Source organism: Callospermophilus lateralis (genome assembly GCF_048772815.1).
Source record: "Callospermophilus lateralis isolate mCalLat2 chromosome 11 unlocalized genomic scaffold, mCalLat2.hap1 SUPER_11_unloc_1, whole genome shotgun sequence".
Classification (NCBI taxonomy): Eukaryota; Metazoa; Chordata; class Mammalia; order Rodentia; family Sciuridae; genus Callospermophilus; species Callospermophilus lateralis.
This window is the reverse complement of record NW_027510153.1, coordinates 776553-791141: the sequence shown is the minus strand read 5'-3', so window position 1 is coordinate 791141 and position 14589 is coordinate 776553. Positions and strand designations below refer to the sequence as shown.

The 14589-nt window shown below is 32.7% G+C and overlaps 1 protein-coding gene across 1 annotated transcript in view; it reads right to left on the bottom strand.

Moving 5' to 3' along the window:
* The window catches only part of LOC143385934 (A-kinase anchor protein 9-like), a 72864-nt gene that overhangs the window by 39467 nt on the left and 18808 nt on the right, over positions 1–14589 (bottom strand). The window contains exons 2-8 of the mRNA XM_077107896.1: positions 13672–13917; positions 13104–13148; positions 9529–9582; positions 8986–9159; positions 7894–8049; positions 6924–7121; positions 174–2534 (exon numbers count right to left, since the gene is read on the bottom strand). Of these exons, the coding sequence (XP_076964011.1) occupies positions 174–2534; positions 6924–7121; positions 7894–8049; positions 8986–9159; positions 9529–9582; positions 13104–13148; positions 13672–13917 (3234 nt within the window). The remainder of the gene's footprint in view (positions 1–173; positions 2535–6923; positions 7122–7893; positions 8050–8985; positions 9160–9528; positions 9583–13103; positions 13149–13671; positions 13918–14589) is intronic.

Sequence of the window (14589 nt, the reverse complement as noted above, 5' to 3'; positions counted from 1 at the left end):
AACAGTTTAAGAAAAAAATAGGAAAATTAAATGATAAATGATAGATCCAAATGAGAATTACATAATTCACTTTCATTTTCTTTTGTAAATTTGTTTTAAGAAGGTGAAAACTCTTTTTAGCATGAAATGTACATTTTCACTGTGCTATACCATATGTAAATAAGTAAACATACGTGTTCTGGTTTAAGTACATAAAGTTCCTGATGGAGTTTATCGTTTTCACTTGATTGATCTGTCCCAGGTGAGGACTCATTTGTTACTGATGGTGAAAATAACTGTTCTTGCTTGCTTTCTCTTCTAATAGCCACATTTTCAAAAGAAATGTTCTCTTCCACTGCTGTTTTTGATTCTTCTCCAAAATCTTCACCTACATTAGATAATGATCCTTGAGAATCCTTGTTGATAATAGTTACTATTCCATCTTGTAAAGAACTTAAATGAACATCACACATGTTTATATTTTCTGCTCCATGATGGTTAATTAGGAGTTCTAGCTCTTGACATCTCAATAGAATTTTCTCTTTTTCTTGCTTTAAAGATTTGACTTCTTCACTGAGAAAATTAACCTCACCATGTTTCTGTTTTAATTGTTCAAAGAGATCAGACAGTTTCTCTGACAATTCTAGCTTTTCTCGCTTGGTTACCTCAAGTTTTTCCATAAGTTCTGTTGTATCTTTCTCAACAACTTCACAGATTTCTAATGGCTCTTCGACAAAAGCTTTGTCAGTATCAAGCATGGCACTTTTCACTTTGATTGTAGCTGGATTTATTCTTTGTAAATGAAGCTCTTCATTAAGTGCTTTAAGTTTACTTTTATACTCTAATTCTTGTTTGTTTTTACTGTCTTCTAAATCATCTTTTACCTTGAGAAGGCAAGTATACTCCTCCTGTAACTCTTGATAGTTAGCTTCAAAATTTTTTTCAGCAAATGAAAATGTACTTCTTTGATTTTCAATTTCTTCATTTAGCTGAATACACTGTTGCTTGAGGGCCTCATTCTCTTTTGTAAGCATTTCCATTTCTTTTTGCCAGATGCAATCTTTGGATATGGACTTTCTGGAGTCAATGAAAATCAATTTTTCTTCTTGTTCAGCAGGAACATAAATTTTCAACATGTCCTCAAAAGCTTTTTTCTCATTTTTAAGAATGTTATTTTCTGCTTCAAGTTGTGAAAACTTTTCTTTAAGGTCATCCTCTTTTTCCTTTATTTGTTTCTCCAATAATTCAATTTTAAGTTGTAATTCCTGAACTTCTTGTTCAAGCGTACCTTTTTCTTTTTTTTCTTGTCTTAATATTTCGATTTCCTCTTGGAGTTCATGCATCTGAAGGGTCATTTCTTCTGATTTTGAATCCATGATGGACTTCTGTAAATCTTTTAGTTTTGAAATTTCCAAAACCAACTGATTCTGCTTAGTTATCAAATTATCTTTTTCAAATTGCATTGTTTCCATCTTTTGACTCATTAAATTTTGTAAGCCATCTATCTGCTGTTTATAGTGAATGCCTAAGCTATCTTCAAGTTTTTCAATATTTATTCGATGTTCAAATTCTAAATCATCTTTTAGTTTCGAAAGTTCTTCTTCATGACTAAATAGGAGCTGTGTTCTCAGCCTCTCTAATTCAGCTTCTTGTGATTCAGCCATTCTGTCTAATACAGCATTTTTTTCTTTTTCCAACATTTCAAGTTTTATCTTGTAATTTGTAACTTTTGCTTCATGTTTTAACTCTAGTTCTTTCCTAGATTCAGATGCCAGAACAATCTCAGCTTTTAAAGTTTCCACTGTACTAAGGGACTTACGTGCTTCATTCAGTTGACTTTCTTGTTCAGCTATTATCATTCTAGCTCTCTGAATTTGGTCCCTTAAAAAGTTCAATTCTTCAAAAAGGTCATCAAGTTGTCTCTGCAGAGTAGATTTTTCTCCTGTAACTATTCCTAGTTCTTCTTGGAGTTTTTCCTTTTGCGCATTAGTATCTTGTAACTTCATATTTAGTCCATTTATTGCCACGTTCATTAACTTTATTTGATCTTCATTAATTGTAATATTTAAATGTGATTTTAAAACACTCTCAATTTCTTCCTTATGTTGTGCTTTAAGTTCCTCTATCTGTGACATGTGTTGCTTTATTAACTCTTGTTTCATCTGTACTATCTGTTGCCCATACATTTCATCCATCTCTGCTCGGAGTTGTTCTAATCTTTTCTGCATTTCTTGTTCCACCATTTTCTGTACCACATCAGATTCAAACTGGCTATCTGTGTAATGATGTCTTTTCTGAAGGTCTTCAAATGTACCCATTAATTGTTTAATTTCTTCAGAACATTGTCTTTCTTTTTGCTTAGAATTAGCCAGCTCTAATTTCATACTTGCAATTTGTTCTTGTAATTCTCTCATTAATTTTTCAGTGGCTGTGACTTGATCCTTTAGCTCAAGATTCTTTTTTTCTTCTTCTATTATTCTTATATTTAATGCCTGGATGATCGCCTCCTTTTCTTGTAATTCTTTTTTATTTGACTTTTCTACTTCATCTTGTTCCTTTAGAAAGAAAAGAAAATGAAAATATAAGAATGACATTTTTAGCTTCTGGCAACTTCTTATGGGTGTCTCCTTTTTATAAAATTCTATAAAAAGCAACTGTTGGGCCTGCCCCCCGCCCCCGTTTTTCCCAGTACAAGGAGACCTAGGACTCAGTACATATGAGCAAACAATATAACAGTTTTACCCTTCTTGGGAAGAAATTTCTCTTACACTGTGCTGTGATTAAATATTTAAATTTAAAAATGCAATCTAATTTGCCTAGCATGTGTGAGGCCTTGGGTTTGATTTCTAGCACCACCAAAAAAGCAAAACAAAACAAAAACCAGTCTGACTAAAATATCTATATAAACTATCACATTTTCATTTTTCTTATTAACTGGTCAATATTCTAAATATAAGTATTTCTGATGGCTAGTTATAGTACTACATACTATCTAGACACTCTCAGAAGACACAAAAATATAAAAACCTGTCCTCCCCTGGATTCCCATAAGAAACAAAAATAAATAAATAAATACCGGTCCTCCCCTGGATTCTAGTGATTTGAAGGTATTTCATGGACAAGTGCTATAAAATGAGAACAACAACAAGAACTAAAGTGGATTCCTTAAAGTCTTCCTTAACTTTATTCCTGGGGTTTTAAGTGAATCAGAAATTTAGGGATTTGCAATGCTTAAGTGACTGAACATCAAGTGACACCTAAGACCACTACTGTATATTTACAGCATACCAACTTGGGCTTAGACCCACAGTTCACACAGAAAGATAAAAGACCATCAGATAATTTTCCCCAGTTCCTATCTTTGGAACTGGAGATTAGGCTAAGACAAGACATATTAACGCATATTCATTAAACAGTTAAGAACTATAGTCCCAAAGCCAAGGAAATAAGTGAAATCCATATAACTGATGAAAATATAGGTAAGGAAGTAAAGTTATCTTAAGGAGACACGAGTCCTTGCCAAACAGGACTTTTAGGCGCCTTGAATAAATGTACTAAGAAAATGTAGGCATTGATCAATTGAGTATAGTTCTTGGAAGAAGACCAACGCACCATCAACCTTTTAGAAGTCTGATCCCTCTCGAAAAACCATACTGAATGCAGAAAACAATGTTGGGAGTTACAGCAAGGAGCATTTAAGAAGTTTAGTCTACAGACATGAACATTACTACACTGAGATGGATGTAACAGGTTATCTCAACCTCATGCCACTGAACATCTGATTCCTCCAACACCCTTTCATCTAATACTTAATAAACAACTTTTTAAATTATTACCTGGCTTTTAAAATTCATCTGTCCATAGAAAGAATATAAAATCCAATGATCTTAAAATCTGAAGTTTGTGATAATTATTTCTCATTGTAAATTCACAGTCTTATATTTAGACTTAAACATTAACCTCTTGAACTAATTCACCTCTGATATAGCTCAAGAAAAAAAAATATGACTTCTGAGCCTAACAAATAGAGGCCAAATTTTGCACTACATAAACCAAGGTTATCTTGTGCAGCCTCTTGAGTGAGACTATGAGCTGTTGTCTGAGTGTCACATATTCCTTTTCCAATTACATCATATGTTATTACCAAGTGCTGAGCCTTCTTAATTTCTACACTAGAATGCAACATTAGTAAATTAGTGTAATCTATTAATCCTGGTATTTCTATCTGTACAATAAAGATAAATTTCCTCTATCTCCCAGAATGTGTTTGAGGTTAAAATAAAATAATTAAGGTATTTTATTTTTACTGAGCTTTATACAAATATATTCATATACTAGAAAGAAATTTATAAATCATTTGGAACCTATATAAAATGTAAAATCAGGACTGGGGCTGGGTCTCAGAGGTAGAGTGTTTGCCTCACACACATGAGGCACTGGGTTCAATTCTCAGCACCACATAAAAATAAATGAATACATAAAGATATATTGTTCATCTACAACTAAAAAAATTTTTAAAAAAGTAAAATCAGTTCATGATGGTCAATTTTAGCTAAACTGTTAAACAATAACTAGTTTTGAAAAATGTTAACATTGATATAAAAATCTGTTATAATTTTATTTCCTGATTTTCTATAAGATAAAAGGAACACTCCTCATAAAAGAAAATAACTTAATTCAACACTGTCCAACACCTAATATGATATCCATAATTCTTCATTCAACTATTAAACACCACAAATTCACAGTTTTCTTTGTTTAGCTTTTTTCAAATTACATGGTTTTAAATCACTTGTTCTATGTTACAAAACTGAGAGCCCTTCAGTCAAGGAAACCTCTATTTTTAGAACTACACCTGAAAGAGTGGGGAATAATATACTTCCTGTTTGTGACTACTATAACACAGGAGGTTTGGAGGATTAGGATAATGAGCCTTTGACTATCAATATAGTTACTTCAGCTGCTCTGACAGAACTACTTCTCAAAGGGATTAAATTTTTTGAAAACTGAGAAATTAAAATATAATAATAAGAACAATAAAAGTATTATTGCTAACATTCAAATAAACAGTTTATTTTCATTACTAAAATGAATTACATAAATTTTAGATTATCTGAAATTATACTGCCTAGTGACAATAAGAAATAATAAAATCCTAGATCCAGGCACTTTCAACTTAGGCCTCAATTGTCTTTCTACTCTTACCCTCCAGAAAGACACTTCCAAAGCCTATTGCTTTCTAAGTAAATTACTTTTTGCTCCCTATACATTTTCAACATTTCAGCCTGGGTCTTTATGCCCACTCCATACCCCACAAAGAATATCCTGCCTATCTCTATTTGTCATGAATTCATAAACAATTCTCTTGATTACCAAATAGGTATTGAATAGCTGTTCCATATATTATACCAATTTATGGGTAAACAAAATATAAATAACACATTATTCCAATTTATAGATCTATCTCAAATATTACTTCCCTGCTGATGTCTACCCTGAATCTTTTCCTCATAAATCAGACCTCGTCAAAACATTCATAACACTTGTTACCTGCACTTACTTTTTATTTTGTGGTAACTTGTGTACATGCCGCACCTCTCCATGGGTTCAGTGAAGAAAGGGGACATCTTAAGGTCCGTCATATATCTTTTGCAAGGGTTACTACAGAATAGGTATTCTGTAAACACTTGCATAATCTTTAAATTACCTTAGTTGAAAAGCATGCCCTTCTCATAATTTTAATTTGTACATTTCCTATTTTTCAAAGAGGAGTCTCTGGAGTCAGATAACTGAGCTTTGAAATCTGGCTCTATCAATACATCACTTCTGCACCTGGATTATTTCCTTCATCTTGCATTGTCTTGGTACCATCATTTGTAAATGATAAAGGTACCCTTATCTCATGGGGTTGTAGTGATGATTCAATGCATTAATATGTGTAAGAGGCTTTGAATACTGCCTGTTATAGAGTAAGTACTTAATAAGTGCTAGTTAAGGCTTTTGTTATCCAAACAATATTCTTGTCTTGGTAATTTCTCAACTTCCTGTAGAATCTTCTAAGTTTATAAAATATGCTGTATTATATGTATTCTCCATCTTCATTGTTCCCAGATTCTGTATTTGCCTACTTGCTCAAATTTATTTGAAACCCACAAATCCATACCAATGGTGCTTTCATAGACATCTGTAGACACACACAGAGTGATGGAAAGAAATTTGAGTTACTGTAAAATGATGTTCAGCTACATTCAAACACGGTGATCACACTGCCTTGTTTCAGCTCTCACAGAGCAAAAAAGAGGACAGAGATGGCAAGGATCAGAGTGCAGTGTAGTGCAAGGAGCTCAGAATTTCAACTCTGGCACCTATTAATGGGGAAGCTTCAGGCAAATCACATCTAAACTTCAACTTCTCAAAAAAACAAACAAAAAAATGGAATCTACTAGCATGAATTGCTTTTAAGATTAAAGATTACAATCCATGTGATACATTTCCTACCAGGAGCACTTATTGACTAAATAATTCCCCCAAACTGGAATATAACTCAAGTGAATAAAAAGAATCAACCACAATTTTTTCTAGTTTAAATTTACAAAATTTCTTTTTCAGAATTTTATAATCATGGCTAAAATAAGAAGAAATACATTTAGTTGGAGGAAAAAGGATAAAAATCCTAGTCATAAAAATAGATTCTCCTGAGACTTTAGTTTAACATAGGCAGATCACTTTTAAGGAGCAGAGTAATGAGTAGTATCATCTTTAAAACTATTACTACGAAATTCTCAATGTTTTTGAAATATATTATTTTATATACTCAAAGAGTTTGTCTCAATTATGAAATTTTGGGTGCATATGCATAAAAAAAGATAAACACCTCCATTAAAAACTTTAACGTTAATTACAAAGCTGCTACAAGTAGGTTGACTTCCTTAAGACACACATACCATTTCATATACTTTAATTTTCTCCTGTAAGAAATTAATTTGCATTTTGAAGTCTTCTTTCTTTTTTTGATAATCTTCTAATAGATGGTCTTGTTCTTCAAGCTGTTGTTGATGAGTGAGAATCTGTTGTTTGGCTTGCAGTAAATCTGCAGCTGTGTTACTGCGAGTGCTGTTTCGTAGAGTTTCACTAGCCTGTAACTTGAAAATAGAAAGAAATCTCAAAATATTAAATTTTGAAGTGACACTTTATTGTACCCTCAGCCCACAGGGGTTCTCTGGAAACTATGCTCACTTCATAGGCTTACTATCTCAGTCAACATGTTTCCATGCTGTCAACATGCTGATAGGTCATGTGCACTTTGGGTAATGAGCCAAAGAATTTACCTTTCACATTATAAAGCTGAAAAAATAGGAGAAATAAGACAGGCAGACAGGCAGAGAAAAATGCAGACTGAAAGTTCTTCCTGGATTCTTGATGACTTTTCAAACTCTAGTTCCAATTTCTCTCAGAGTTCTGATTGTATTTCTGCCCTTAAGTTCTATAAACAAGCCTGTATTCTTACCTTAAATTCCTCCCTTTTGTTTAACGCAATTAGATTATAGTTCCAACTAAAGATAAATGGAATATATCCAGTTGTCAGTCTAGTTATAATTGAGAACCTAATTAACATAAAACCATACCAGGGTTGGAAAAAGTAGGGTGTAACTGCAGGTTAAATTTCTGCAAAAATACACCTGATAAGACTTTGTAGAATTTTTAAATAGAGACAGGGAAGAAGTACAAAGAAAACAACAGCAAGAAACTACCCAAGAAGTATAAATTAAATTCTTGATTAACGTAACACTTATTCACTAGTTTTTCCAGTACGAATAAACAAATGGCTTTATAACAGATTTGTTCTAGAAAGTGAAAAAATTTAAAAATTCATTATAAAAATCGAGTAAGTCTTGTTCTACTTGTAATACTTACTTGTTGGAATTGAATCTGCAATTTTTGACTTTGCTCCGTCAACTCTAAACATTTTCTCACCATTTCGTCCCTTTCCCTTCTTGCCTGTTGTAAATTGGCGGTGAGCTGTGTGATAATACTATCTCTTTGTTTAACTGCTGCTTCAAATTCTTGTAACTAAAGGAAATCAGTGAAAATAATTACATTCCAGGCTTATATTTTACATGAAACTGGTTATCATTGTTACAAGCAACTTTTTAAAAAATATGAGATTCAAAACACATCAGTGGAATTCTTACAATGCTATCTCCCACATTTGAAAGCTATGAGCTTTAAGAAATTTGTTTTACTTCCAAATCAATCTGAAAGAAATTAATGTGCACATGCAAAAAATTTTCACTTGTTCTGGCTTTTCTATATATCTAATTCTAGAAGCAAATGCCTTTATATTGGGGAGCTCCCCCAATCTGTTACCGGGCAACACCACCAACTTGTTTTTGGAGAGGATGAAACTGAAATCTATTCTGTCATCCTCATTAATATCCCATTTTCATCTTGATTCATAACTGATTACTTAATACAAGAGATCTCACTCTAACTGCAGATAATATTTACAGGAACTTGCTGACATTCTTAATGGGTTTAAGTCATCATTTTAAAAAAAATAAGATTTATACCACAATTTTCTTTCAGGCTCATTAGAAAAACATCTGTCCTGAAATCACTGAAGATATTTTACTCTATCTTATTAAGGTAAATAAACAAAGTAACATACATGTTACCCCTATTAGTTGAATTCTAGGTGTAAAATGGGATTCTTAATACTATGTGCAAGAACCCCATTTTTCTCGTGAATGAGATAATCTTAAGTTAACACCTGTAATTCTCATTAAATAAAAAAACTATCACTAAAATTTGCTGGAGGGCTGGGGATGTGGATCAAGTGGTAGTGCACTCGCCTAGCATGCATGAGGCACTGGGTTTGATTCTCAGCACCACATAAATGTAAAATAAAGATATTGTGTCCACCTAAAAAAAAATAAATATTGAAAAAAAAATTTCCTGTTTTTGTTTTTGTGAGTAGCAAACAAAGGCCACAGAAGGTAAATGTACCTGATGCAATCCGTCAGTCACATAGGTGGCCCTCATTTCTTCCAGTTCTCTATTCAGTTCTTCGGGCTCATGTTCAGGTTTTCCAACTAATTCGTTTTCTATCAACTCTAGGCGAGTCTCACTATAGTGTGCGCCTTGTTCAGAATAAGAATCAATGACACCAAATTCTTCTTCCTAAATTAATCCAATATTTTTAATAATTCAGTACTAGCAACATTCCTGAGAGAGGAATTCAAATATTGAATTCCATAGCAAAATCCACTTTAAAACATCACTCTTCACTTTGAAGTTCACTTCTATGGTAATCTGGTTTGCTATTAATGTGATATTACCCCTAAACAGCATATCTGCAAATTTTGTTCCAATTCCATGTTATAATAGAAATGAGGTAACTTTGTTTTGTTAAGCAGTAAAGAAGATCTAGTAACTTTTAGAAATCACATACAGAAAGAATTACATACAGGAGAAAGCTTGGTTAGTAAGTCAAATGGTTTTAAATAATAAAAAAAATATTAGTATCATGAGTAGTTTTATATACTGTACCATTAATAAATTGGTAGGCTTTCCTGTTTTCACCACATTACAGCAATCATTTACCTGTATAAAAACAATTTCCTGATATATTATGATAGACCAAATTTTATTTACCTAACAATAATATTTCTACTAACTGTGTATCTTTTACATCTAGGGAAAATGCCTTAATAGCAAAACAAATATGGTAATTATATTTAACTGAAGTATCTAAGAGGCATATCAAATGCCAATCATTCCTCAAACATCTAAGTTCTTACAATGCAAAAGACACTTTCATTTAAGTTAACTGAAGTTCTAAGTGCAGTTCCTATTTAGTCTTCAGAAAGAAAACTAAAAGCTTCAAGTTACTAGATCTTCTTTTACAAAATGCTTCCTTAAAATTAGCTAAATATATTTTTAAAATTAAGCCTTATTTATTTTCAAATAAAACCATTTACTGGTATAAATTTTATTAAAGGCTAGTAAGCAAGCCAAGGGAAATAAAGAGGTAAAGAACACTCCCCTAAAAACTTTCCTCTGGGGATAGTACTATTGCTAGTCATGCAAATCCAGACAGATGTGGGGGCTTTCTTTAACATATCACCACTTGTCTATGGAACAGATATTTAGTAGTAAGAGAAAGGAGGATGATAGAATATGTATATAGGGTTTAAGGAGTGGGAAATTAATTTCTTATCAATTAATCATTTAATTGCCTTTTTACCACTAAGAATACAAAAACTAACTTCATTCCTGCCCACATTCCTGCCCATATCTTAAGCCTTCACAATTCTATGTTAATAGAACCCAGAAGAATGAAATTGTTAACATTGAAATATGTGGGACAGACTAGTCAGAATGTCTAGAGTTAGGATTAAGTCTGTATGAGCCATGACACATTAAAAAGTAAAAATCCTAGGACTGAAGATGTAGCCCAGTTGTAGAGCATCTGTCTAGCATGAGCAAGGCCCAATACCCACAACTGCCAAATAAAAGGGGGAGAGGGTCCTAAATAAGAGACTTCTAAAAAATCAGTTTGATTCCTCTACTTTTATTCTAAGAATAATCTCTGAGAAATAAAGCTAAAGGGAAGGCAAAAAAACAAGTTTTGTTAACACATTATTGTAATTGGTGAAAAACCACAAGAATGTAGAATACTACTTCTAGATACAAAGTCACTTGTGATAATTTTCAAATTATAATACTTCTAAATTTCAATTAGTTTTTCATGACTCAGAAATGACACATTCTAATTTTAGTACACACTAAAATTTCTATTTTGAAGTAACAGTGTAATAAAATGAATATTTGTAAATATCATCAAAGATCATGTCAAATACCATGTTATCAGTATTACATAAATTATTTATCCAGTATAATAGTTATATCTAATACCTCTATAGCAAATATTCAGTTAGTTCTCCTCTAATTCAGTTTAAACATATTTATAATGCCCCACAATGAGTTGGTTAGGATCTATCTCCAAGTACTTTCTGGCCATCATGTTGCCCATTGTTAGTTCTCCTCTAATTCAGTTTAAACATATTTATAATGCCCCACAATGAGTTGGTTAGGATCTATCTCCAAGTACTTTCTGGCCATCATGTTGCCCATTGTAGAGTTGTGTTGAAGTGCCTGGACTGTTATGATCTGCTCTGAGTTCGCTGTTTAGCCCTGAGTGCTAGTCACAATGCAGCAGGTTGAAGACAGCCTACTGGAGGATTGTCACAACCTTCATAACTAAGATTCTCAACTTCTTATCTAAGATTTTTTTCATAAGTTTGCAGAAGAGTTCTCAAACTTCACCTCACTCTCCTCCATTTCATTCTTCTCATCCTCATCTTTAGTTAGTTGCAGGCCTTCCCACCAAATTCCCCAAGCTACAGCATATAATACTCATCAATATACAAACTGAAAGCCCTGTTTCTCCACTCCACAAAAGCAGAGTTGCTATCTGATCTTTGCTCTCATCAGTGATGAGACCTGAGTCTCCTTCAGGCAACAGACATTTTTGACAGAAAAGTGATCTCACCTCCAGACTGGGAGGTATGATAGTCAAGCAGCTCAGAAAGGCATCAGTAGTTATTGGGAGTCCTCAGAGCTTCCAGGTTTTAGAGAGTTTAAGAGAATGCCTCTGAAATTTTTTTCCCTATAGTTTTCTTTATTTTGTGCCAGCTCAGAAAAAAGCTCAAGGCAAATTTTAACAATGTCTTTGTGAATGACTTTCAAGATTTTTCTCTGATGGAGCATTTTCTTGGGAGATGTTCAGAGGCAGGTCCTCAGAGAACCACACCATGGAAAAAGTTGAGATAATTCTGGTTTGCAAGTACAAGGCTAGCCTGAGCAACTTAGCAAGTAAGTTTCAAATAAAAACAGCTGGGAATGTAGCTCAGTGGTAGAGCGCCCCTGGGTTCAATCCCCAGCAACAAACACACACCCACACTCAAACAACAAAAATAAAAACTAATATGTTAATTTAAGAACATAGTTTTTTGAGCTGGGATTGTGGCTCAGCGGTAGAGTGCTTGCCTAGCATGGGCAGGACCTGGGTTTGATTCTCAGCACCACATTAAAAAATAATAATAAAATAAAGGCATCGTGTTGTGTCCATCTACAAAAAAGATTCATATTCATTCTCATTCTCTCTCTCTCTCTCTCTTTTAAAAAAAAGGACATAGTTTTTCTATTAGAAGCCTACAATAAATTCAGACTTATGAAATATACTAAGTTGCGTAAACATTCAGAGTAAAGAATAATTTTCCATGTACTCTAAACTTGGGAGCAAAGAAATGACAATCATATCTAAAAAGAATAAGATAACAAAGTGATACTTATTGCAAACATATAAAGAAGGCAGGTATTTCTTAAGAGACCAATGCCTATTGTATAGTTTATCACCTGAAATAAAAATCATCATTGTCAGGCATGGTGATGCACACCGTTAATCCCATCTTCTCAGGAAGCTGAGACAGGAGGATCACAAGTTCAAAGATAGCCTGGGCAACTTAGTGAGAATCTATCTTAAAAACTGAAAAAGGGCTGGGAATGTAGCTTGGTGACAAAGTGCTTTCCTAGCATCTACAAGGCCCTGATTTCAATGCCTATGCACTCGCACAACACTACAGCAACATTAATTCCAATAAACATTTATATATATAAATGTGTATATATGTGTATATATATATATATACACACATACATATATATACACACACTAGTATTCAAACATTTGTAAAAAGCATTACTATAAAAATCATACTAATTATAAAATTTTTACTGTGTTAAATGGCTATCTTAAAATGGTCATGGATCGTAGAAATGCAGACTCACTTTCCTAAAAACCAAAATAGGGCTGCTATATAATTAAGGATTAAGCAATTCAAACAGTTAAGACTTTAGCTAACCACTGGAAAAAGATACAGCAGTAAAATATAATTTTCAGTTTTTCAATCCATTTATATTATATTATGTTACCTTAAATTATATTAAATATATATACAGAAGCATATAAATTTATAAGAAATAAAGTACAAAAAATCAATAATTTCAAAGAAATATCAATTTTATCTATGACATTTTTAATTGGGATATGTTAGTCTTACCTCCGAAGTGTAATCTTCTGCTGTGGTTGAAATCTCACTTTCCGGCTACAACAAAAGTAAAACATGATTACAATTATGACATTTTTTCCCTGCTAAATATCATACTTTACAAAAAAAAAATAATCCTGCTTTACTAAGACGTTGCTGTTAGTAACAATGATAGAAAATTAAAAAAAAAACTATTAAAAAACTAGTAAAAATTATCCAAATCTTTAAAAATTTCATTTCATTATGAATTATAATGACTTATAATAATGCATATAAAGTTTATAACAAGGCATTGTTATAAATACAAAAGTACCAAGAACTTTTACATATATAGTAGATGTCATCTGTAAGCCAAAAGCATCAAAGACACCATTCCTCTAATTCATGTAACTCTATTAAATAAAAGTAAATCCTTAACATGCCATCAGAAAAGTTCAAGTTCTTTAAAAGAATCATCAGTTCTTGATGCTAAAAAGTCAATGACTTTGTCAATCTTCCCTCAGGTGGATGTTAATGACTTTTCACTGCCACTACTTTCTAGTTAGAGGTAGAATGTTTTAAAATCTGGATGAATACTTACATCAATAGAAAAGACCTCCTCATGCTTAAGCATTTCTTCATTGTTTAGAGTTCTCATTATTGTGGATTCAGACATCACGGCTGATCCAACACCCTGAGAACTATTTGTGAACATCTCCTCACTCTTTGATTGATCAATATTCAAGCCATGAACATCATTTTCACTGCTTGAGGTTTTCTTCTTTTTTGGCTTCTTATGAGGGTTTTGTCCATCCAATCGAGCTCTTCTTTGTCGAAACTGGGCAAGCTACAGGAAAAAAGTATCATTAATATCAATGATAATTTTTCTTTGGGATCACTTTATTTAAAAGATCAAACTATCACCAAATTAAAACGATGATAATAATATAGATGACTTCACAGTTTCAGAATAACTATTGGATTGAATATTCGGGTTGTAAAGGTTGTAAAACTAGGTACTTGTGAATGAACTTATTAAATATTGAGGGGTAAGAAATTAACATGTCAGGGCTGGGGATGTGGCTCAAGCAGTAGCGTGTTCGCCTGGCATGCATGCGGCTCCGGGTTCGATCCACAGCACCACATACAAACAAAGATGTTGTGTCCGCCGAAAACTAAAAAATAAATATTAAAAAAAAAAAAAAGAAAGAAAATTAATACAAACCCTTCTTTAAAAAAAAAAAAAGAAATTAACATGTCAAGTCTAAAGAAGAGGAAATTAGCTGAGTTAGGGAAAAAACTATTCTATAACTAGAATAGGGGAATAGAGGGACTCTCATTCACAGTATAATCTCTGGATTTAAGATTATATGAAAATACACACAAAAACAAGGAGCTCCAAACACACTTGTTCTGGTCTACTACTTTATACAAAAGATATTGTCTATAATTATCTTTTATACAAAAAAAGATAATTAGCCTATTAGCTATACAAATGCTCAATGCAACCATATTTATA